Source organism: Nelumbo nucifera, chromosome 1, assembly GCF_055504915.1.
Source record: "Nelumbo nucifera cultivar China Antique chromosome 1, China Antique-T2T, whole genome shotgun sequence".
Lineage (NCBI taxonomy): Eukaryota > Viridiplantae > Streptophyta > Magnoliopsida > Proteales > Nelumbonaceae > Nelumbo > Nelumbo nucifera.
Window position 1 is genome coordinate 98,086,097 of NC_142649.1, and position 24,627 is coordinate 98,110,723.

A 24,627-nucleotide genomic window follows, 5' to 3' on the forward strand; every position below is an offset into this window, starting at 1 on the left:
CCAATAAAAAATAATCTGCTGTAGTGCATATTAATATGTAAAAAATAGTAGCTTTAGGCTAATTACACTAGTGAACTCCATATAACTAAGAATATACTCTCATTCCCAATGACAAAGAGAGATCATTCCACCACAACCATGAGTTTCCATCTAAAGAGCCATCCTGTACAACAATCAAAAACAAAAGAACAATTGAAACTTCAAAAATCGGTCAACCCTCAGATCAACACACACTTATGACTAATATATCGAAAAGGGAATTAACTGATCTTGAAACCCATGTGAACAAGTTCTTCGTATTGAATTGTAATACTCAAACCTCTCTAATTTGGTCCCTAAGAGACCTGGAACATCCGACCTATTACCACCTAAGAGTTTCCTTGAAGGGATGGGAATCATATTCCCATCAGGGAATCGTATTCCGTAATTTAGAAAACTGCATTTTCAAGGTTTGTTCTTGAAACAAAACCGGACCAGATCTGAAACCAAAAGAGGGAGAGGGATATACCTGATACGGAATAGCAGTAACTAAAGATGACACAGCTTATGGTGAGGTAGGATCAGCAGGATGGTTCTTCAACAAGAACCCTAATTCTTCAGCAAGAATCAGGCAAGGGGCTGGTGAGCATGACTTTAAATTATTTCTTCTAGCAAGAAACAATATCAAGAACTATTCTTGACCAGATCGAACAGGGTAGGGGCGGCAAGAGCTGGAAGGGAATTTTGCAGATTTCTGAGTGCATCAAACTGATGAATTTGCCCTCTATTTATAGACTTCTTTGGATCAGCCTCCTAATCCAATTAGGAGACAGTTTCTTGATCCAAATCTGATATTTGGATCTGGACTCTTAAATGGATAAGACTTATCTTATCCTTTAGCTAATCCTGATCAAATTATAAATCAGAATTCGCCCCTTTTTTAATTAACTCACTTAAGCCCAGTTCGAAATGGACTTGCCATTTAGTCACATAGCTCACTTTCCCTTTAAGTGCTGGCTAGTTTGGCTCTCTTTGTATGGCGTGAGACCCTAGTATTGATCTACACATCAGCCACATGGGTTCAACCCAGCCTCTGTTACAAGGCCTGGCCAAATTCACTGCAGAACACAGTGAACCCTTGAGTCTATCAGTATGAGCTCTTAATGGGCCCAACATTTACACTAAATTGTCCTTGGGTCCAGCCACCTTATGAAGGCCCAAGGATTGTGGGTAGATGCAAGATTTGCCCATCAGGTATTACCCTCAATGGTTTTACACTTAACCTCTCAGCCCTTAATGGTTAAACACTGCTCGACAAGAGAGGACCTTTCCCTTGGCTGCAAGGTACAATGTTGCACTATCTACTCGCATAGATCCGGGGAATTAAAACCTTTTGCTAACATTTTGTGAAACCATAATATATAAGTATATCTCTATATAAATATATTTTGCAAAACAAATTTCAACAAGTTTGCAATCAACTACCGATAGTTTAGGTTTCCATCATAAAGAGTGCATTCCCCGATCATTCACTTTGTCCGACAAAGGGGCTGATCTTGTCACTATGATCACCCACTCAGGTGAATTATCAAATTGTCCCAACATACCCAAGTTTTGACCCCACTAAGGATCTCATTGATTGGCATATCAAAGATAGCCCAATCCGAGACCTAGTGCAGTGCCATACTGGAATTCTGGTCCGGTTCAGGGTTTCAAGAAAGCCCGCATTGCATGTACCTCAGGTCTCACCTTGGCAGTTGAGACAAGCCACCCCAACCCACTTGGTGACACATCAGTGTCAGCCTTGGCAGGATAAATCTCTCCAGATCTATCCAATGGCTATGAAGGTTCTAAACTAACACGAGTCGGTGTCCAGTTTAAGGGTATTACACAAAAACACACCAAAATAACATGAATCAATTATGCACTTTATTCATTTACAATAAATGTCAATAAGTACATCAATCCGATTGGAGCTAAGGGAATACACTGTCTAACAGCTCCCACTTGCACTTAAGTCCAATCATGTACAAGCCGGAGTCCCATACTTTCCACGTGTTTCTCAAACACTTTTTGTGTCAGTGGCTTAGTTAATTGGTCTGCTACATTCTCCGCTGGCGCTACCCGATGAATCTGGACGTCCCCTCTACCAACAATCTCCCGCAGTACATGGTACTTCCTCTCGATGTGCTTTGACTTCGAGTGGTCTTGTGGCTCCTTAGCCTGAGCAATGGCTCCAGTGTTGTCACACACAGTGGGATGGGTGATGTGTTGGACGGAACTACTCCCAATTCTTGAATGAACTTCTTCATCCAAACGGCTTCCTTGGCAGCTTCACTTGCGGCAATGTATTCGGCTTCGGTTGTGGAATCTGTGGTGGACCCCTATTTGCTGCTCTTCCAGCTAGCTACACAGGACCCCATTGTAAAGATGTAACCAGATGTAGACTTTCTATCATTTGGGTCTGACTGGAAATCGACATCTATATACCCCTGGATCTGTAGTGAACTACCATCGAATACTAGACAAAACTCTTTTGTCCTTTGAAGGTACTTGAGTATGTTTTTCACAGCTGTCTAGTGCTCTTGACCTGGGTTAGATTGAAACCTACTTACCACACTCACTGTCTGAGCAATGTCAGGCCGAGTGCACAGCATGGCATACATGATACTCCCTATGGCTGAGGCATAGGGAACCTCTCTCATGCCCTCAATCTCCTCGGGAGTCTTGGGAGACATACCCTTGGAGAGAGTGACTCCGTGTTTGAAAGGAACGTTTCTTTTCTTAGAGTTCTCCATACTTTTTTTTTGACAATTTTGTCAATGTAAGTAGATTGGGATAATCCTGTTATTTTGTTCGATCTATCTCTACAGAGTCGAAGACCCAAGATGTAGGAGGCTTCTCCAAGATTTTTCATGGAGAATTGCTGTGAAAGCCACACTTTCACTGTATTTAACATCCCTACATCATTCCCGGATGTCATCTACATACAGAACCAGGAATGTAACCTTATCTCCCACTATCTTCTTGTAAACAAAGGAGAATTGACCTTCATCTTCGACACACATTCAAACAACTTTGGCAATGTTCGACACCGTGTTCATCTTGTGGACATCGGTCCCGTCCACAGGCTGAACACCCGTTCTGCAGGTTGTGGACGGGACCGGTCTGCGCATGGACCGTCCACACCCCAATTTCTCATCCATGGTAAAATCTCGTGGTTAGGGACCATTCACACTTGATTTTTGATCCCCTACTTCACACTTTCCCTCAAAGGCTAAAACCCTAGTCTATTTCACATTTTAATATTTTTGTTAATAAAATATTAATTATTTTACTTAATTTTTTTTTTAATTTTTAAAATTTTAATGTTTTATCAATAAAATAATATTTTAAATATTTAAAATATATTTTTTAAAGTTTTAATTATTTTACTATAGTTTTTATAAAAAAATTAATATTTATTGGTTAATATTAATTCATTGATACATTTTTCAATATATTTATCTTATAAAATGCAAAAATTAGATAATTATGATTAATTGTGTAGATCAAGGTTTTGAAACCGCCGTTAACTCGGATGGTCGGACCGTTTGGCCTGGGAACCGTCCAGGCGAGCGGTTCCGTTTTACCCCAAACCCGGTTTTTGGCCAAAAACCATTGAAAAAGTCAACCACCCGTTAACCCGAGCGGTCGAACCGTTGACCCGTTCAGCGTTTTTTTATTGTTTTTATTTTTAATTATTTTTTATTTTTTAATTTGTTTGTCAGAATGGGCCATCCGTTTGAACTGGACGGTCGGACCGTCGACCCAGAAACCGGTGGCCAGAATGATTTCGTTTCTGGGTCATTTTTTAAAATGTTGGTGTAGATCATTCATAAAATGTATATGAGATACATGAAATAAAAAAGTGTGGTGTGGACTGGTCCACATCACGTCTACAGAACGCCACTGTGGGTGTGGACTGGTCCAGTCCACACAATTTGCCCACAGTTCAGAATAGCTGTGGACTGTGGTGTGGTGTGGATTGGTCCCTGCCACAGGGTGTGGTGTGGACCAGTCCACACCCACCAATTTCTCATCCACACTACAAAAGACCCCCTTTATTACTCCTTTCAAGTTTCTAGCCTTTGAGGGATCTCCAGTGAAAGTGTCAGGTCCAGGAGCTCCTCAAATACTACCAACAAATCTAACTTGATTATATCCCAACAATCCTGAAAGAAAGCCATAGTGAAACGGTCAGGTCCAAGAGCTTTAGAACTATCCATTGAAAACACAACTCCCTTTATTTCTTTAATTCAAAATCCTTTTCCAACTGAATTGCCACCTCTGAGTCCAATCTAGGCCACTCTAACCCATCCACTCTAAGCCTCACATCCCCCTGCCTTTTGTAAATTGCCTTGAAATGATTCGTGAAAACATTAGTAATCTCCTCTTGATCATCCACAACTTCACCATTGATCTCTAACTTTTCCACGAAGTTTTTTCTCCTTCCATTAGCGATTGCATGGAAAAATTTAGTATTACCATCCCCTTCCTTAATCCATTGATGTCTTGATTTTTGTCTCCAACACATCTCTTCCCCTTAGCACTATCTCTTCCAACTCCTTGTTCAGAGTCCATCTTAAGGTCCTTTCTTCTTCTGAGAGAGAGTTGTGTTCTTTTTCATCCAAAAGTTCAATCTGGGAAATAACACTTAATTTCTTCTCCTCTGCTCTCCTGAAATTCTCCTTGTTCCACTCTTTAATTTACCTTTTAGCCTTTGAATTTTCCTGTGAAATTTGACACCCTTCCCAAGGGTACCCACCACTTCTTCACTCCACCACTCTTTAACTTTAAGGGTAAAGTCTGGATGTGTTAACCACATATTTTCAAATTCGAAGGGTTTAGGCCCACTCAAGAAATTCCTAGTTCTAATGCTTATCGGCCAATGATCTGAAGTGACTCTTGGCAGGACCCTAGCTGACAGACCTAACCGATGTTCTCCCCAATCTGAACTAAAGATGAACCTATCCAGCCTAGAGCATCTCGGGTTAGATTGTAGGTTGGACCAAGTGAAGACAGCTTGTTGGATGGGGATTTCTAACAAGCCGCACTCAATAATAAACTCATTGAATCTCTAAATGTTATTTGTGATCGCTTGATTGGGGTTATTGGTCTCATTTGTAAACCTAATCACGTTAAAATCCCCACCTAAAAACCACGGACCCTCCCACAGACCCCTTATATCATAGAGCTCTTCCCACATTTCGCCTCTCTCTCCATATCTATTCGGGCCATAGACATTCGTCAAAACCCAAGTAAACTCTTCTCCCACATCTTTAAATTTCAAAGAAACCGTAAACCAACCTATTAGCTCTTCCATAGGCTCCATCACCTCTTTCCTCCACAAAGTCACTATACCTCCTGAAGCCCCGCATGACGGCAGAAAAGACTACCCTACACCTTTAGAGCACCACACACTTCTTACCCATTTCCTATCTGGTCAACACTTATCACCACTCAACTGGGTACGATAGCGTCCATATTAAACAGTGATAGCATTAAGATTTGTGAAAATAGTTGAACCAAAATAACAATAATTGAGATAGCTGCAATTACTGAATCTTGTTCCATCGATTCCTTTAGGTTGAATCATGTTAAAACATTGGTCAAAGGCTGTCACGAACAATTGACCCAAAAAGAAATCAACCTAATTGCTACTTGCACCATTATTCGTGACAATTACGGATCACCGAAATCATGGATAGTAGTAGGAAGATCAACATTAATTCAGTTTGTCAACTAATTAACATCAACAACCAATAAAAATATGCACAAGAATCAATGAATACTTGAATTAGAAAGCAAGAAAATAAAGTAACTACAGAACCTCACAATGACACAATCGAACCTCCCCCCTTGAACCAGAAAAAGAAGCTTAGCTACTCATGATCTGCGCAATCTCCATGCCTTTCTTCTCCATAGCCGAACTGCTTTCTTGAGCTTCTTGGCCTCTTGATGATCTCTTGGATCTTGGAATGAGTGATGCTAGAGCTGGTTCGCCCCCCTCTTGATCTTTGAACTAATCCTATCCTATCTCTTATCTAATGATCTAATTTCAATCTTCTTATTTCTCTAGGATTACATTCAAGACTTTAGATCTGATAAGACTCTATCCTTGGAGATTACATTCGAAATTCGGACTCTTAACTCTTGAATTCGAGTTGGGTTGCTTCAAGGTACTTCTGCGAGTTGGGCTTAAGTTGTGAAATGGGCCTGGCTACGAACTTGCTCCGATTTCGGGCTCGTTTTCGTACTCGATTCGGGCCGAATCTGTAGAAACCCAAAACATAAAAGTTGTGGGCCTTCCTTTAATCTTTCTAATGCTTCTTGAATTGTCCAATTTGGAGTCCGGAATTGAGAGTTAGGCCCAGATTACTGACTGTCGCTGAAACTGTGCAAAATCACCTGATTTGCCCTGTTTTCTTCCAATTGCCTTCTTTATTACCCTGAATCGAAATACAAGAGTAATGAGTCCATATAAGTGCTAAATAAATGTAAAAGAGTGAATATTAGGGGATAAAAATAGGGTTCTTTTTGGTCTCATCACTATCCCAAACTGCCACTTTTGTTTCTTGAAGCAAGACTATATCCGGGTTTTCCTTTCTAATCAAATCCTTTATTACCCTCCTTTTCCTAGCACTCCCCAACCCTCTGACATTGCAACTCAGTATCTTCATTGGCTTACTTAAATTTCCACCCTAGACACCACCCTCCCTTACTTGGTTCCTTTCCTTCTTTCCCCCCTGGCACTGAACTCTAAGCCTGCTGCCACATCTGATTTTAATCTTTCTACCTCTGAAAGCTTTCTCTTTCTTGGACAATCTTTTTCCTTCTTCCCCTTCTTTTTGGAATACACTATAACACACTACTTCTTTCAGTTTCAAGCCCATCTCTTCAGCCACTTGAGTAATTGGTTGCTTCCCCATTCCCTCACCCTCATTCCTTTCATTCCCTTTTCTTTGGCTAGCCTCCTGTAGATTCAAGCCTTCCTCAGTGTATCCATCTTCTGCCTCCCTCCTAGTCAGCTCCTCAAAGGAATCACAGACTAAATCCTAGATTTTATCACCTTGTGCCTTCCATTCAGCCTCCATACACCCTCCATTAAACCCTTCTTCCTTGTCTCTAACCAGAACCTGCTGGATTGTGGCAGACAATGGAAGGGACTGGATGAACTCTGTTGTACTCACAGAAGACTCATTAGTATTCTTAAAATCAAAGACTAACATACCTGGAGAGGAGGGTTTTGTTGAAGGACTTCCATAGAAAGTTTTTGTCTTGGGACTAGACCTACAAAATCTAGTTTCCAGAGGTTTGGTGTTAGACTGAGGTCGAATGGGCAGCTGAACTTGAGAAATCGACGCCCCCTTACTGGTTACACCCCTGCTTTGCTCAGAAGAACAGCTAGAAACTAAAACTGCAACACCCTGCACTTGTTGAGACCTCGAGATAGCTTCCGGATCCCCAGGCAGTGTCCAATACCCAGGCTGGTTGGCATCTCTTCTTCCCTACCCACCTCCAAGTCAGCTTCAGAGGTGATGATAACAGTCTCACTGTCATCTTTTTTGCCTTTGTCTTCCTCCAAGAAAAGCCATGCTGTGCCGAAACTTTCATCCCCTTGAAACCCAAGGGATTTCTCTGGTCGAACACTCCCAATACTTGAAGTTTCAGATTCATCAAGCTCAGAATCTTCCTCACTGAGTTCCAGAAAATCGTCCTCCTCTGCTACACCCCCTGTTAAACCGGCTCTTTTGTTTCTTGGATTACGTCTTTCCGCCAAGCCCAGCTCCGGTGCTGACACAGGTCACCACTGCAACGAGCTGAAACTCCCAGGACCTACCTTCCCTGCGTCTCTTCGAATCGGAGAAGATGATGGACCAAAGTTAGTGTCCATCATCAGTCCCTTTAGATGACCCACGTGACCACTTAAGTGGTCACATGACTTAAAATTAAATGGGTTGACTGGGCCGGACCCAAACACACCTTTAAGGGCCTGTTGAGAATCAGCCTTTGATGTAACTCGGCCCATCCCAAATGCCCTCTTATGGACTGCAGTAAAACTCTTTTTAGGCCCATTAGAACAACTCTTCCTGTGGCTAAGACAAGTTCCCTCTCTACTTGTGCCCACATGGCCCTCTTCTCTTACTACCTTACCCCCTTGCTTTTTTAAAGAAAGTTTCAGTCCTTTCTCTCCACCTTGACTAGAACCCCTCTTAGTTGGTGAAACCTGTCAAGTAGCCTTCTCCCTACCTCCTCTTTCTGTCAGAACTTGAGCATAAGATCTGTATCTCACCACCTTTTCCTCTTCCCCTAATGGCTCTTTCCCCTTGGTTGCTGGTAACTTTCCTTTTGAGATATCCTTTCCCAAGAATACCATTTTAGTGTAAATGTCAGCCAGATTTGAATACACCAATCCCTTGCTTCCACATAGCCTCTCTTCTTCAACCTTCTCATCCTCCTTCCTTCTCCCCTCACTCCACAAGGCAACTTCAATGGCTGTGACCAGGCAGGATACATAGAACACTCCATCAACCATCAGTTTTACTGAACGAGGGATATCTTCTAGATGCACATTACTCAAGCAAATTGCAGCTGAGTGGAGGCCTTCCACAAAGGAACCTTCTAGTCTTGCCTTACAGAGAGCAGCTATAGAATCAAACACCTCTGAGGTCCAAAGATGAAACGACAGACCCAATATCCGAACTATTACTTTGTCCCTTGCATGCAGATCCTTAGAGTTTGAATGAGGCATCCATTTTGTGATAGATACAGAAGCTGAGTTCAATTTACAACTCAAAGCACAGAGTTGCAACTCCTCTCCAACTACCTCAAGCAAGGCCTTACAAGACTCAAAGGGGATTAAGATGATAGTACAGTTCAAGTTTAACTTCTTTAACAACTCTTCTGCAACTGTCCTCCAGTTTTTCGGTGGTACTGTAGAAGTTACTATAAACTTTTTCTCCCACTTGTTCTTGAGCTCATTGCATACCATTCTGCAATCTTTTGCTGCTTTACCCAGAATTTGTACACCTTCAACCTCTGTCTGAAGCTCTTGTTTCCTAGCTCCACCAACACCATTCCCTACCTGTAAATGTTCTTCCTTCTCAGAGCTGCTACCTTCTCCAAATCCCTCTCGGGTAAAGAAGTCCTTCAAAACATTTGACACTTCTTTCCATCCAATCCCAAACTTTCCTTTAGGAAAACAAACCATTCGTTTTTTTCCTTCCCCAAAAAACTCCAGCAAAGCCACAAACCTTCCTCTAGTGTTCTTTCTCCTCTCTGCTACAAATCTCCTACCATTAACCTCTTTTGATTCTTTGCACTCTAACTTTCAACTTACCTGAACTGCTTTCTCCAAGAATGTCCGGAACCAAACTACAACTTCTTTCCCGACCAGTAATACCATGGCCTTGTTTAGTTCTCTGATTTTCAGAGCTTTCTTCCCTTTCACCCTAAAGCTTTCAAAAGGAAACTGCTTAGCCTCAACCTTCAAGGACCTTCTCCAGCTTGTTGCCATGATAAACTCTCCCATTTCTGATCCTCTCTTTCCTTGGCTTCTTGCTTCTTATTGATGTTGAATGTCATATAAGATTCACAAAGGTGTAAAGGTTTTTGCAAGGAATAAAAGAAAGGAGTAAAGGTTGATGGATACTTTCATGGTAACCTGGAATTTTTGGAATTGGTATCACTATCCGAGACAAACATAAGAGGCCCATTCAAATGTTTTGGAGATCAAATTGTAGATGTTGCTTAAAACAGTGTTGAAAGAGATCAAATTGTAGATGTTGCTCCAGGTTGCTAATTGAACATCTGTCAAAGTTGAGCTTTGCCATTCCTTTTAGGAGGGAGCTGATCCTGCCTGATGCACTGATGCAGAGAAAAGATGAACGATGACTGCAAGCGAGTAACCAAGATATCATCTCCCCCAATAAAATTCTTGTTTGTTACTGATTTAAAAAAAAAAAAAAAAAACTAGCCAAGAATTGAGCCTTTAACATTTGAAATTTGAATAAACTAATCTTCCTCTGACCTCCTTCATTGAAAGCTCCCTATGCGCATTCTAAATTTGTAATTTGTAATAAAATGTATGATGACACTAGGAAGTAATGTTTGATAACACTCCTTCATGGGCCCTACCCCTTTTAGGTTTGAAAATATGTGGTTGAATCATCCAGGGTTTATACAAAAAGTTAAGGATTGGTGGGAAGGAGAGAGCCCTAGAGTGAGATGGAAAGGAATGTTCTTTCATAGGAAGCTAAAGGCCCCGAAGGCTAGGATTAAATATTAGAACTTATTTGTCTCTTGTTCTTTTACCACTTTGGTTTGGGAATGGTGCTTCTCTTTGTTTGGGTGCAGGTGGATCCTTCCTGTGAGCATACGAAGCATGTTTGATGCAATTGCGTTTTCATGGCCAAAAAAGAAAGGGAGAACTATGAGGAGGTGTATAAGAACTGCTACCTTGTGGACGATTTGGGAAGAGCGGAACTCAAGAACCTTCTTGGATAAAGCAAGAACTAAAAAAGAAATTTTTGAAGCAATCGAATTTAAAGTGGTGCACTGGCTGAAGTCCCTGAAAGATTTCTCTAGTGTTGCAGCAACTGATATATTGAGGAACTGGAGGGCAGTGGCGGATTCTTCTACTGTTAAGGCTATCACAATTCATCATTGGAGCCCACCGGATAGGGGCTTTATTAAATTAAATTTCGATGGTAGTAGCATAAGGAATCCAGGTCCCTCCGGCATTGGAGGTATATTTAGAGATGAAAAGGGCAGAATTATTGCACTATATTCTGGGACGGCAGGGGAAGGAGACTCATTGAGGGCAGAAGTCATGGCTGTAATGGAAGGCATACAAAGGGTGAAAATTCTGCACATCAGTAAACTAAGCGTGGAGGGAGACTCAAAATTGGTGATCAACTGGCTACAGGATGAGGGAATGAAAATGTAGATGTACAATAATGAAAGGAAGAAATTCAGATGGTTAACTAGAGAAATGGAAGTAAGGACAGGGTGGGTCAAGCGGAGTGCAAATGCCATAGCTGATTCATTAGCTAGGCAAGGGGTGGAGAGAGATTCATTGTTTTGGGCACAATTGTAAGGGATTTGGGTTTTCTGTGGTGGTAGTGAACTGGCTAAAAGAAGACAATTCTAAGCTTTGGAGTTACAGTAATGAGAAGAGAAAATTCAAATGGTTGACCAAGAATATGGAAGTTCAGTTGTAATTGGGTAAAGAGAAGTGCAAACTCCTTTGCTGATGGATTGGCTAGGCAAGCAGTGAATAGGATTTCTGGGTTCTGGGCTCAGTTGTAATTGTTTTGTTCTTTTTCAGCTTGGGTGCTTAACCATTCTCTGGGGAGTTAAGATACTTTAACTCCCCTTTTTGTAAGCTTATTCCTATTTAATGAAATTTGTTGTTATTGATCAAAAAAAAAAAAGAACTTAAACTGTTTTAACAGTCTGTACTTACCACTTTCTTTTCAGATTAATAAAATTGAAGTTATTGATAAAAAAAAACTAGGAAGTAATGTCTTATTTGAGAATATCATTAAATAGTATTCCTCAGTCCTCACTGATCAAATTTTTTTCCCTTCTAGTGTGGGGGAGGAAGGTGTTTTCAGAATGACCCAATACATTCTAGCTGGCTGGACCAATTAGCTCTAAAAGTGGCATAAAGTAATTCTACAACTTTGTACCATTTGAAGAATAAAGGAAAAGATTATTAACTGCCTCACAAAATTCTTGTAGAATATGTGAGGACAGTTACAATGTTTTGCATCTTATTTATACATATGACTTAAAGCAGCACTAGTTGTTTATCTATATTTTTTTTGATAAATGTTGTTTATCTATATTTTATTATTGGTTAATGATAAAAGAAATATAATGAGTACAGAGCATACAAAGATGAGCGAAATAAAAGTGAAGGGCAATACATTCAGGGCCTATAGATAGGAGATTCCACCAAGGCCGAAGCATGGGCAATCCTTCAAGGTCTCAGAAGGGATAAATCAGTGAAATTTAGGAATATCATTGTTAAGGGTGACTGACGTGTTGTAACTGGGTGGTTAATGGTTAATCAGGACAGACCATGGAAATATGACACATTATAAGAGAACTGAGGCAGTTACGATCTGGGAGTAACAGTAAAATGGGTACCTATGGCTGCTGAACTGGCAGATGGGTTGGTAAGGCAAGGGGTTGGAAAGGATCCAGTGTACTGGTGGTCTATCTAAGGAAACTGTAACTGTAATGCTTTCAGTGGTTAGAGAGGCTAACCACCTCTTTTTACCAACATTTCTCTTGAGCAATAAAAAGTTTTAATCTATCCAAAAAAATTATAGAAAAGGTTAATGAAGAATGTTGTTCTACAGTGTAAATGTAATCCTCCAGTAAAAAGCACTTCTTTTATCTGAGACATTGTCCTTCCCAATAGATTCCTTCCAGAAAAAGAAAAGAAAATGAACATAATGTAGGTTATTTCCCAACCTTCTTAATAAAGTGAGGATATTGGTGAACCCCTATTTCTCTTAAAAGCCAATTACCTTATTTCTATCCCTTATAACATGCTATTCAAGGTATGTCTTTTGATGGTTTAATCCATTGAAAAAAAATGCTAAAACATCAACAATTTTGCATTTCATTTAGACCTAACTGGAACAATCTTCTTCTGGAAGTTCCATGTGATATCCAACAGAACCAGCATGCATGTGCGTGCTTAACATGATTTTTAGTTAAGTTGTGTGGCTGCAAAATTTTTGGAGATGTTTTACCTTATTTTCTTTTCAGAAGTGTCAATATGGATATTTTTTATTACCTTGGCGGTTTATTTGCTTATTCATTGTAGAGCACAAAGAGTACACGGACTTACACTTCTGAAGCTAGAAATATCAAGGATGGAGACAAAACTGAAGTTGCCTTCTCTGGACTTAACTTCTCTGAAGATGATTTTACTGCAGCTGAAATACATGTGCATCCAAGGCATTTTAAGAAAATGAAGCCCCATCAAGTTGAGGGCTTCCATTTCTTGGCAAGAAATTTAGTGACAGAAGAACCAGGTGGTTGCATCCTGGCACATGCTCCAGGATCTGGAAAAACATTCATGATTATAAGTTTTATGCAGAGTTTCCTTGCCAAATATCCCCAAGCCAGACCATTAGTTGTACTACCGAAAGGCATCCTGGCAACATGGAAGAAAGAGTTTCAAAAGTGGCAAGTTGAGGACATTCCATTACATGATTTCTACTCTTCCAAGGCAGAGAATCGGACTCAACAGTTAGATGTGTTGAAGAAATGGGTAGAGCATAAGAGCATTCTCTTCTTGGGATATAAGCAATTCTCGAATATTGTCTGTGACAGTGAAACCAGCAAGACTGCTGTTGCTTGTCAGGACATACTCCTGAAGGTCCCTAGCATTTTGATTCTAGATGAAGGTCACACACCTAGGAACGAAAACACAGATGTTCTCCAGTCCCTTGCTAAGGTGCAGACAGCCCGCAAGGTAGTATTGTCAGGAACCTTATTTCAGAATCATGTCAAAGAGGTGTTCAATATATTTAACCTCGTGCGTCCAAAGTTTCTTAGGTTGGATACCTCCCGTTCTGTTGTCAGGCGTGTCATGAGCAGGGTGCATATACCAGGTGGGAAGAGATTGTCTAGAAGTAGCATGGAAGCAGTGTTCTTTGAAACAGTTGAGGCAACCCTACAGAATGATGAGGATTTTCGAAGGAAGGTAGTAGTTATTCAAGACCTCCGTGAGATGACAAAGGATGTTCTACATTATTATAAGGGAGATTTCTTGGAGGAACTGCCTGGACTTGTTGACTTCACTGTAGTGCTTAATCTGACACCCAAACAGAAGCATGCAGTTGAAAAACTACAGAAACTGGAAAAATTTAAGAAAAGATCCGTGGGGTGCGCTGTCTATATGCATCCACACTTGAAAGATTTTTCAGAGAGTGGGTCATCTGGAGAAAAAGGGGGCAACTTTAATGATGAAAAGATAGATAATTTGCTGGAAAAAATTGATGTGAAGGATGGGGTTAAGACTAAGTTTTTCCTTAATATCCTGGGATTGTGTGAATCAGCTGGGGAGAAACTACTTGTTTTCAGTCAATATCTCCTTCCTCTTAAATTCTTGGAGAGATTACTTGTTAGGACAAAAGGTTGGATTGTTGGGAGGGAAATTTTTATTATCTCTGGTGATTCGAACCCTGAGCAACGAGAGTCTTCAATGGAGAGTTTTAATAGTTCTCCTGATGCAAAGGTATTTTTTGGTTCAATCAAGGCATGTGGGGAAGGAATTTCTCTTGTAGGGGCATCACGTGTCATGATTTTGGATGTTCATTTGAATCCTTCAGTTTCTAGACAAGCAATTGGCCGTGCATTCAGACCAGGCCAAGGGAGGAAAGTATACACTTACAGATTGGTTGCTGCTGATTCACCAGAGGTAGAAGACCACAATACCTGCTTTAGAAAGGAATTAATATCAAAAATGTGGTTTGAATGGAGTGAATTGAGTGGTCACCAGGACTTTGAGATGGAGACTGTTGATATGAAAAATTGTAATGATTTGTTCCTCGAAAGCCCTTTATTAGGGGAGGATGTTAAAGTTTTATACAAAAGGTTAGTGCTAACCTTATGTTATAGATTTTACAAATGTAGTCGTAATTTGCTTATTCTTCTTTTTCTAATCATCAGGACAATACTTCTATGCAGGTGATTCCTCTGGTCTCATGGTACAGAGGCTGGCCATGGTGGCAAGAGAAAACTTCTCTACTTTATACAAAGTAGCATATTTTTGAGATGCAGTGCAATAACTGTCATTTTATTTTGATATTGCATTATAATGGTTTAAGTGCCTTTTTATAGCATGGCCACTTGTAGTTTCATACTCACCCTTCCTTTCTCATCAGGAATTTCCAAGGTATTTTGGCAGGTCACTGTATAGAACTGTATGTGTATAGCTGCTTTAGTACTAGCCTTTTTGAAGCCTTTTCTGTTCATTCCTTTTTCCTTGATTCTTGTTTCTTCATCGGGGAGCAAAGCTGTATAGAGTAATAGAAGGTATGTTATTTTCAGCCAAGAAAAAAATATTGAGCACCCCTTTTTGCTTATTAGTGGTGAATACCTGTTGAAAAGCAGTTACTTTACTCTTGATTTTGAATCTGTATAGTGGAAATTGAATCAATCCAAATGAAAAATCAACTCCACTTGGAAGTCTGGAAATAACTTAAGATTCTCGGTGTCATCTTGTTTTCTGCCATATTGGAGTCATAATTGACAACATCTTCGTTCCTTAAATTTAGGATCCCAGTGTCATTCAAAGCATTCAACTGACAGACATAATCGGGTAGAGTGTCAGCCTGAAATAAAATAAATAAATAAATTCAAGCATTAAAGTGTTAGTTGTGTGTCCATCAGTATTCTGTTTTCGAGGGATTCTTGCATCCGTAATTCAAGGAATGTAAAATTTTTCATGATAGACATTGTTTTAGAAGATGAGTGTTGAGTATGGACTTAGTATAGACAAACTAAGCAATTCTGAATCACTTTTTCTGATGCTATCATCTTTTTCTAGAAACGGGAAGTCTGGGTTTATTTTGAAAATGCAAGCCGAAGCACTGCTTGAAGAATGCTGATGTTTAATGATTGTTCATGTGAATTTTGACCAAAATAGGTATAGTTAGACTTCATAAGGGCGTGGAGTGGGCATGGGATGGTGTATTGCTTGATCTTATCTAGTTTTGAATGTCTTGATTTCTTTTGACCTTTATCCAATTTTTAATTTGATACTATTTTCTCTGTTCGTTCTGAGGTTTAAGTTATGCCTAGACAAGGTGGCTAGGGTCTCTTGTGGTTTATTCCTCTTGCTGTTTTAAGGGTGTTCACTAATGTAAATGGTTTTCTTTTCTATAATAAAAAACAACTGTCACATCAGCAAAAATGTATTGTTTTGCTGGCATGCAGTTGTTTTTGTTTAAAAAAAAAAAAAAAAAAGAAAGCCATTAATATTGGAAAACACCCTCTTAAATCTTCACTAAACCACCTCACAAATGTTTATTTGTTGATATGGTTGCAACAAATTGTAACTTTCAAAACCCTCACTTATGAGACTGTAACCTCTTGTATGGCATCAATTTTCCTATTCTCACTGTTTCCAAACATAGAATATAATAAAGATTTGTAAGATTCACCGATCTTCTTTTTATCCCCAAAATGAGCATTTATTTTTCCTGCCATTTGGAGTGTATGGCTAAGTCAGCGTTATCAGAGTCATGTATATACATGGTTCCAAGTATTGACACACGATAACGCAAACATTTTTTATCGTGCGTATCTGTCCATGTGTCGTGTATTTAAGGCTGTATTTGGATGCGATGTAAATCAAGAACCGATAGTAAAATTTACATCGGTTTGTATGCGTTTGGTAAAAGAGTATAATTATTATTGACATAAAACTACACTTTGGTTCAGTTTTACGTGTGTTTGGATGGAGTGTAGTTTTACGTCGATGATAAATGTAAAACCTCGTCACCTTTACAGTTTTATATCGATTTTATTTATGTAAAATTTAAACATCTTTTTATATCGATTTCAAAATACAACGGTCATATATATTTACGGTTCAGTGTAAAACATCATCGGTGTATTTTTATATTGATGATGTTTTACACCTCTTCCAAACACAGCCTATGGGCGTATTGGGCGAATCGATAGTGTTTCAGGCCCTTTTTTTTTTTTTTGCAACCGGTTTAGGGGGGGTGGTTTAGGTCTCCTCTATCGCTTGAACCGGTCAGACCTCCGATACACCCACTGTAGGGGTGTATTGGAGGGGTCCCGGAATGATACGTATCGACCGATATGGATCGATATGTATCGATACTTTGAATCTTGGTTCTTACATTTAAACACAACTCCCTAGATCCCTCTCTATACAGCTTTTTGGTGGGTTCAGAAACTGATATATATTCTACTCACCGTTGTTTTACCAAATATCCTCCTTTGTTACCAACTTACCAATGCCAAAAAGTAATTAGCCTGAATGATGCGTGGTGTGGAACTGTGGAGTGGACCTATCAGGTTTTCTATTGGCCTTAGTCTTTGAATATTGGAATGCCTTCTAGTGAGAGGGATTCATGCTTGTGCCATATTCATATCTCGTATCTTCCTTCATGTTTGGGACTTCACTGCAGGAGTTAGTTCATCTTCCCCTCTACATTTGCTTTTTATTTCAGGGCAATTCGCCTGTTTCTTCAAAATTCACTATCCTCTCAGGAAATGAAATGGGGAAAAGAAGAATACCTTGTTGGAAGATCATGACCATTCAATCTGTTATCTAGCTGAATTAATTGGGGGCGGTATTCTGTGTTCAGATACCTTATTGAAATGGCATTTTCCCATTTGAGAGAATAGTCATTCCCGCTCCCTCGGGAATGAGAACCCCATTTCGGCCAATTCCGATTCCGATTTTGATAACCAAAGAGGTAGGGGAATAAACCATTACGATTCCTATTCAAGTGATTTCAATTCTGATTCCCAACCGATTAAGCGGATGCAGATAAATGCTAGTCGAGGCATAGCCTCTGTTAATTACATGCAAAGTGGGATTATAATGTCAAAATTCGAGAGATTGGATAGGAAAACGGGTTTTCAGTCTCCGATACTGGCAACTGGCAATCGATCTGATATGACCTGCAATGGAAAATTTCAGGGGGAAATACTTGTGGGGTCGATGCAATAAGCAACATACATGATGCCAGTAATCAATGGAATAGGATTATAATGTGCTCATCCCGGCAATTTCTCCTGCTTTCATGAATGATCTGGGACCTCCTTCCCTGCCACAGAGACATTTTCTGATGATGGGTCCGGATCCTCTGAATTCTCTGCGAACTCCTCTTTGTACATCTCTTCTATCATAGGCTTCCACAGCCGAACTCGAGCATTTATGAACCAATTTGAAATCTGAAACAATGATGAAGCACCCAACTTTTTAGTTTTTACCGAGAGAGAGAGAGAGAGAGAGAGGGAGAAGTGAAAATTACTTGGTTTTTTGTTAGGCCTGTTTGTGAAGCCAAAATTAGCTTCTCAGACTCGTTCGGATATCTGTGTGAGTGACAATAATCAGTGGTAGAAAATTGAAAAGAAGATATGATGTAGGTTGTTGAAAACAGGAAAATCCCAGTACCGGGTGAAAGCACTTACGGATGGAGGAAGTGTTCGAAAAGCCAAGAGCGAAGGATTGCCACAGAATTCTCGGGCAATCCTCTTATTGGTCTCCATGGCTGTCGTCGGTTTTGCATCATCCCAAGCTGCTGAAGGGACGCTCGATTATGTCTTCCCTCTTGATCAAACAAACTGAGCTGTGAAAGGCTGTTTCTTATTCTTGGTATATCTTGAGAGGCTTGTGATTTTGCTACATTTATTTGAACAGCTATAGCATCTCTTAAGCTGCGAAAGTGTCTAGACATTGCTTGGAGTGCAAGTGCAGTATAAGACTTTGCTGCCCCCAAGCCTGCTATCACCTCAAAGGATGACACCACTTGTTCCATCTGATGGTAGTACTGCTCATATCTGCTATCAACCTGAGAAGAGATAAAACAATTCATGCAGTTGTTACCAGGTTCTAGCAATCACACATTAATTAGAAAAGAAAAAAATTTCTAGCAGCCTTGTTAATACCTCATCCAACAAGGCAGTGAGTTTGACAATTCTGATTTGAAGCTCCTGTTTCTCGGCAGCTAACGCATTACTACAGACCTCTGCTTGCATTTCAGGAGAAACTCCAAGTGTTCCTCTTCTTCCATTTCTGGCTAACCGTTTAAATGGTTTCTCTGAACTGAAATCGATATCCTTCCCTCCCACACTAACAACCTCCTCAAGGAGGGACTGTGCTGGCTTTAGATATCTGGAATTTGCCACAACGTTAGCAAAGGATTCTATTTCATAAGAGGTGGAGCATGCTTGGTTCTGCACGGTTGATGATGAGGTGTAGATGCTATCGGCGAAGGGATAATCGTTCCTTGTGTGATCTAATCCTGGGCTATGAATTTCTCTTGATTCTTCTCCAGATATTAAATAGTTAAAGCCTATGGGATCCGAATGCAATGGTCTTTGCCTGTACTGCAGTGAAGGTATCAGCATATGGGATGGAAGATGAGAACCAAGAGTAAGGCAGAGTCTTTGGGCTTGGTGATCACTATCAGTCTCCCTCGCCGCTCCAAGAAGATTCATCAAATGTCTCCTACTACAAGGCTCAGAATCCTCGGATATTGTATGGGCTTGAAGCTGATCTATTGCTCTAGATATTCGTTCTCCCAGCAATTGAGTGGTGGGCAGTACACCCAGTGATTGGGGGAACGAATTCCTGTTTCTTCCATCCGATTGGAAAGAAGTATAGCCATTGTCTTCCATGTTTGTTCGGCTTGAAATGGGGTCTGATGAAATAATGAATTGGTGTAGAATACTCGAGGCTGGGTCGCTGGATGAGTCTTGTGAAACCATTGCAACAGGTTTAGAAGAAACACCTAGTAAGGAAGATGCATGTTATACAGGATAAAAGAGTCACTCTCTCTTTGTTGTCATCAACTCAGAGAACTGATTATTGATTTAGCCAAAATGGGGTAGGGGATCTACTCGTCTTAGGAGGACAAATAACAGCTCAAACTCAAAGTTTGAAGAAGAGACGAGAAAGGGAAAACCAAACTAAGATACAAATGCTCTCAACTCTTCAAAATGAGGAATGCAAGAGCTATTTAAAACGGGTGACAACACCCATGTGAGAAAGGGATGGTTAGCTGCTGGAAAACCACTGAAATCGAGAGCCAAGAAAGCTCTTGAGCTACTCAACTGTAATTGAGAAGTAGATGCCCATTAAGATCAAAAGTACAGTTTTAAAAGGGTGAAGGGAGAAACCGAGAGAGGAAAGGCAAAACCCACATCTATTGAGAGATCAATTAATAGTCAAAAACTGAAAATACAAACCAGTCAAGAGCAGGTGAAACTGAGAACAGAATTCACTCATTCAAGCAACCCGACTAGAAGAAGCGTTAAAGATGAAAAGGTAATAAATACAATTTGTTAAAAATACACACAGAAGAAAACAACTCCAACCAAGATAAAGGGAGTTAAACAACCAAGAAAGCAGGACCCAGTTTTCCCAATTAACCAGAGAGACAGAGAGAGAGTGGGAGGCAAAACAAAGCAAATGAAATAGTATCCAAGTACAGACATACCGTGGCTACTAATCGTTCCAAGACAACGAACGTACACAAACACACATGGAACATTATCTCTCTCTCTCCCTCTGTGGCTGATTAGCTGATACTCCAGAGACAGATCCCTGCAAATCCTTCAAACAAGCAAAGCCGGGTAAAAAGCAAACAAAATGGCAGAAAAAATGGTCCCCATCTACCCAAACATCAGAGGCCTGAGATATAAACCAAGAAGCAATAGAGATCAATCTTTCAGCTTTAACATCTGCGGCTTCATTTCTTCGGGAGACGTGAAGTATTCCGCAAGCGGACCCAATGGGTTGTCTTAAACTTTTATTTCTTCCCGGGTGTTTGTTTGTTTGTCACATATTATGACATCACATGAGGCTGCTCAACATGTTATTGGAATAGCATTCGAAATTTCATATTGTTTGTTTCCTACAGGTCCCCGATATACAGCGTAAAACAAGAGTAGAAAAAATGAAAAGTAGGCTATCCTCTTCACTCTCCCAGTTTTAAGATTGTCTCGTTGTGGACCTTGTGGTACTGTAAAATAGTAGCAACCCCAGATGGTAATATATATATATATATATATATATATATATATATATAGCTTTTTTTTTTCCAGTTTGGCTTTGTGATGGTTATCGCACAGAGATGTTGAAAGGACACTGGGTCCATATCTACAGGCAAATATATGAGTTCTGTGTGTGTGTGTGAGAGAGAGAGAGAGAGAGTTCTCTACTTTCTTGCTGGTGATAGACTGATGGAGTATCTGTTTGGTTATTCTGATTAGGGGGATTGATTGATTCTGGGTCCAATTGGGTAGTAATCATTGCCATCTCTGTTGCTTGTGGCCTCCACCAGTTGTCTGTGTCTCTATTTGATTCCGTATTTTTTGCTGTTTAATGGGATGTCGTGGGCCCAGTTTTGTAACACAATAAAATCGCCGCGTTATCTGATTTAGGAACAAACAATCAGTCACTCACGGAATAAGATAAAAGAATTCTAAAATGCTCAAACATAACGTCGAACGAGTCGAGACATGATAATTCTTGAAAAAATTGCACGGTCGTCTCGTCGGCAACTCACCAAGTCGATAATACTAATATTTTTATGCCAATTGCCAATTGGCAATGGCATCCGTCTGAGCGTCTCGGGCTACTGACCAAACGCGGATTAACATCATTCTTCAATGATGTTTAAACCAACTAAACAATTAAAACGATGGTTTTGAAAACCGGACCGGACCGGATGATCGGACCAGTTGACTCAGGAATTGGTCAGACAATCGATTTTGTTTCATCATAAAACTGTTTCTGAGCCAAAAACCGCTGATTTAGTCAGTGACCCTCTGACCAGTTTGATTGAACAATCACCTGGGTAATGGTTTTTGTCCATTTTTTATTTTAATTATTTTTTTAAATTTTTAATTATTTTATTCAAAACGGGCTGTTCATTCGAACCGAATGATCAGACCATTTGACTCGGGAATCGATCCCCAAAATGATTCTATGTCCGGTCCGATTTTAAAACCTTGACTAAAACAATAATTATAGAAAAGTTTATGGTCTGCTCCCCCTTAGATATTTTTATTGATTTTCTAATATATCTCTTCCTCTATATAGACAGATTAGCTAATGACCTAGTAGTTGAGACGGTCATTCGGCATCCCTCCCTTGCACCTTGCTTTGGTCTATCCCTCCTCTAATGTGTAATTTGTGAAATCAAAAAAGAGATAAACAGGATCAAAGGATCACACCACTACGTCTTAGGGTGTTTGGTTGGTCCATGGTGTGGCTCGATCCATGCAATCTCGTGGATGGGTCCACACCATGGCCAATTTCTCATCTATTGGTTTTTATCGTGGATCGGTCCACGCTACCATGGACTTTTTTATAGTGAGTTGTCCTATTTTTCGCACATACTTCATAGGATGGATTATTTTACCATGGTTTTTTTTGGACTTGCATATTAAATAATAAATTCCGTTATATAACATTTAATTAAATATGTTCTATAATATTAATACTTAATTAATTTTGTTATATAATATTTTTTAGATTTGCATATTAAATAATAATGTTGTGTACTATTTTAATTAAAACTTGTATACTTTTTACGAAGAAGTACATTGTAGCTTACTACAGAATTCTGAAATTAGAGCCCCCTGTAGTCTACTAATAGCGTCCCCCCCCCCCAATAAATCGCATCCTGCCCGTGGATGTAGCATCAAATAAACCACATCCTGCCCATGGATGTAGCATCAATTCACAGTCATTCTGAAATTACAGCCCCCCATAATCTACTAGTAGCCCCCCAATAAACCGCATCCTGCCTGTGGATGTAGCATCAATTTACAGTCAAGATTCATCCCACTTGTACGGTGGGATTAAGAATTCTGAGGTGGACTGAATAGTCATTCTCCCTATTTTTTATTAATTATTATTTTTATATAAAATTAGTACTCCTAGCAATTTAAATATTAACGTAGTTTTGAATTATTTTTATTGATTTCTAGAATATTTATTAATTTTCAATTTGTCTTTAAATTTAGTAAGATTAATAACTTCATAAATCAATCTTATCAATTTACTAATACTTTTTTATTATGTATATTACTAAAAAATAAAATATTGTTTTTTTCTTATTAATAACATACTCACATATTGTAGGCGAGATGCATGGAATCAAAACATAATGTGGATTGAAATACACCATACCTTGCAGAACAACTATGGGGGTGTGATGTGGTTTAGTCCACATTAGGGATGCAAGTTGGGCAAGTTGTGCTAGGTTTACGGTCAATCCAAGCCCAATCCAAAAATTTGGGCTTAAGGCCCGAGCTTGGACTGAGTTTGAGGTCAAGCTTGATCTTCTCAGCTTGCATTATAATTTGATTCACTTGGGTTAGGTTCGGACCTAGGTTGGTCAATAAACCCACTCTAAAATTATACATGTATGTATATATGTATGTATGTGTGTATGTATGTATATATGTATGTATGCAAAAATGTACATATATACATATGTATGTATGAATTTGTATAGTTGGGTAGGGCTCGGGCTGGGTTTGAGCTACCTAAGGGCTAGGCCCAACCCATCCCAAAAAATAAAAAAGCCTGGATTATTGGGCCCGAGCCCAACTCAAAGACCGAAAATCCAAGCCCAACCCATGTAAAATTTCAGGCTAGGTTAGTTCGGGTTTAGATTGGGCCCACCCAAATTGCACTCCTAGTCAAGATATCTTTGTCCATGGTGCAAAACAACTATCATTTTGAGGTCTGGTGTGTGTTTTCATCCACTCTACATGTGTGATATATAGATATAAATGAAAACAAACCACCTAATTTCTCATTTATACTACAGAACACCCTAATAGGGTGAGCCTCTTCAAAATTTGATGCCCCCAATTCACAATTCATCCCTATCTTGTTTTTTTTTTTTTTAAATAATTACATTACAATTTACAAATGGCGTTTATATTTCGTTCATTGTGCTGTGAGGTCCATTTGGTGGTTACTTTTGTTACATGGAACATGTGGGAGGTTGCAACGTGGGTACACAATATCCCTACCCCTAGAGTCTAGAGTCTAGACGTTAGCCTTTTCTTTTTTCTTTTAAATGGTGAAGCTCTATCCTCTATGGTAATGGTACCATTACATTTTTATTGTTACTGAAAATGAGGCTTTTTTTTTTTTTTAATTTCTTTGCTCTCTTCTCTGGTCTAATCTTCTGATGCAAATGAGAGGAATAGTTTTTCTGCACAATGTTTATGTATTTATCTCAATTCTCTTCTTCCAACTTTGCTTGGCATTTTTTTTTCTTGTTTTACTGATCAAAAAGAACCGTTCGACCTGGGAACCAGTCACCTATCCAGTTCCGTTTTGCATCAGGCATGGGATTTTCCAAAAAAACTGTTGAACCGGTCAGCAAACTGATGACCTAACCCAAATGGTTGAACCGCTAAATCTTTCGACCCAAACAATGATTTTTCAGGTCATTTTTATTTAATTTTTTTTCATTTTAAAAAATTTTAAAACATCACGGGGTGACCATTTGGACCGGAGGGTCGATCATTCGACCCGACCAACTTTCGTAATTCTTGATTGACCTGACCAACTATCGAAAGCTTTATCCCAATTCCTATCAGCCTGGATTTCTGTTTAAATTTAAGGTTGTCGAAGGAAGTCTTTACCGAGCTGTGAGAATGATGGTTGGTGAAGATGACTGTATATTACGAATTAAATATATAGTTTTCAAACAGAAAGCCTGCAGTCAACATTCGTGAATATAGAAAATACCAGTAATAAAGTAGGTTTATCTGGGCTTTCCACTTTTCCAGAAAGAAGAGGAAATTAAAAATGAAAAAGAAAGGAAAACAGAGATAGGG

At 39.5% G+C, this 24,627-nt stretch overlaps 2 protein-coding genes across 6 annotated transcripts in view; one reads left to right on the forward strand and one right to left on the reverse strand.

Annotated features, from left to right (window-relative positions):
- The window catches only part of DRD1 (SNF2 domain-containing protein / helicase domain-containing protein), an 85,411-nt gene extending 70,174 nt beyond the window's left edge, over positions 1-15,237 (forward strand). For all 4 annotated transcript variants that reach the window (XM_010277241.3, XM_010277245.3, XM_088889655.1 and 1 more), the window contains 2 exons: positions 12,866-14,643; positions 14,737-15,237. In XM_010277241.3, coding sequence (XP_010275543.1) covers positions 12,866-14,643; positions 14,737-14,740 — 1,782 coding nt within the window. In that variant the 3' untranslated portion in view covers positions 14,741-15,237. The remainder of the gene's footprint in view (positions 1-12,865; positions 14,644-14,736) is intronic.
- Positions 15,238-17,520: 2,283 nt separating this feature from the next.
- On the reverse strand, positions 17,521-20,904 carry LOC104610564 (BEL1-like homeodomain protein 11). Of its 2 annotated transcripts, XM_010277240.3 has the most exons (5): positions 20,256-20,904; positions 18,703-19,547; positions 18,226-18,605; positions 18,066-18,126; positions 17,521-17,985 (listed from the first exon to the last, which is right to left on the reverse strand). In XM_010277240.3, exons 2-5 carry the CDS (start codon positions 19,522-19,524, stop codon positions 17,833-17,835), a joined length of 1,416 nt encoding a protein of 471 aa, XP_010275542.1. In that variant the 5' UTR covers positions 19,525-19,547; positions 20,256-20,904; the 3' UTR covers positions 17,521-17,832. The 2 variants fall into 2 exon arrangements, with proteins under 2 accessions (XP_010275542.1, XP_010275541.1); XM_010277239.3 differs by having other exon boundaries at positions 18,703-20,464.
- Positions 20,905-24,627: the final 3,723 nt, after the last annotated feature.

Bases quoted from the DNA above. Each gene is read 5' to 3' on its own strand.
- LOC104610564 (XM_010277240.3), bottom strand. From the start codon at position 19,524: ATGGTTTCACAAGACTCATCCAGCGACCCAGCCTCGAGTATTCTACAC. The intron at 18,606-18,702 runs GTATTAACAAGG...ATCTCTTCTCAG, and splicing joins TCACTGCCTTGTTGGATGAG to GTTGATAGCAGATATGAGCA. The intron at 18,127-18,225 runs GTAAGTGCTTTC...TCACTCACACAG, and splicing joins TTCGAACACTTCCTCCATCC to ATATCCGAACGAGTCTGAGA.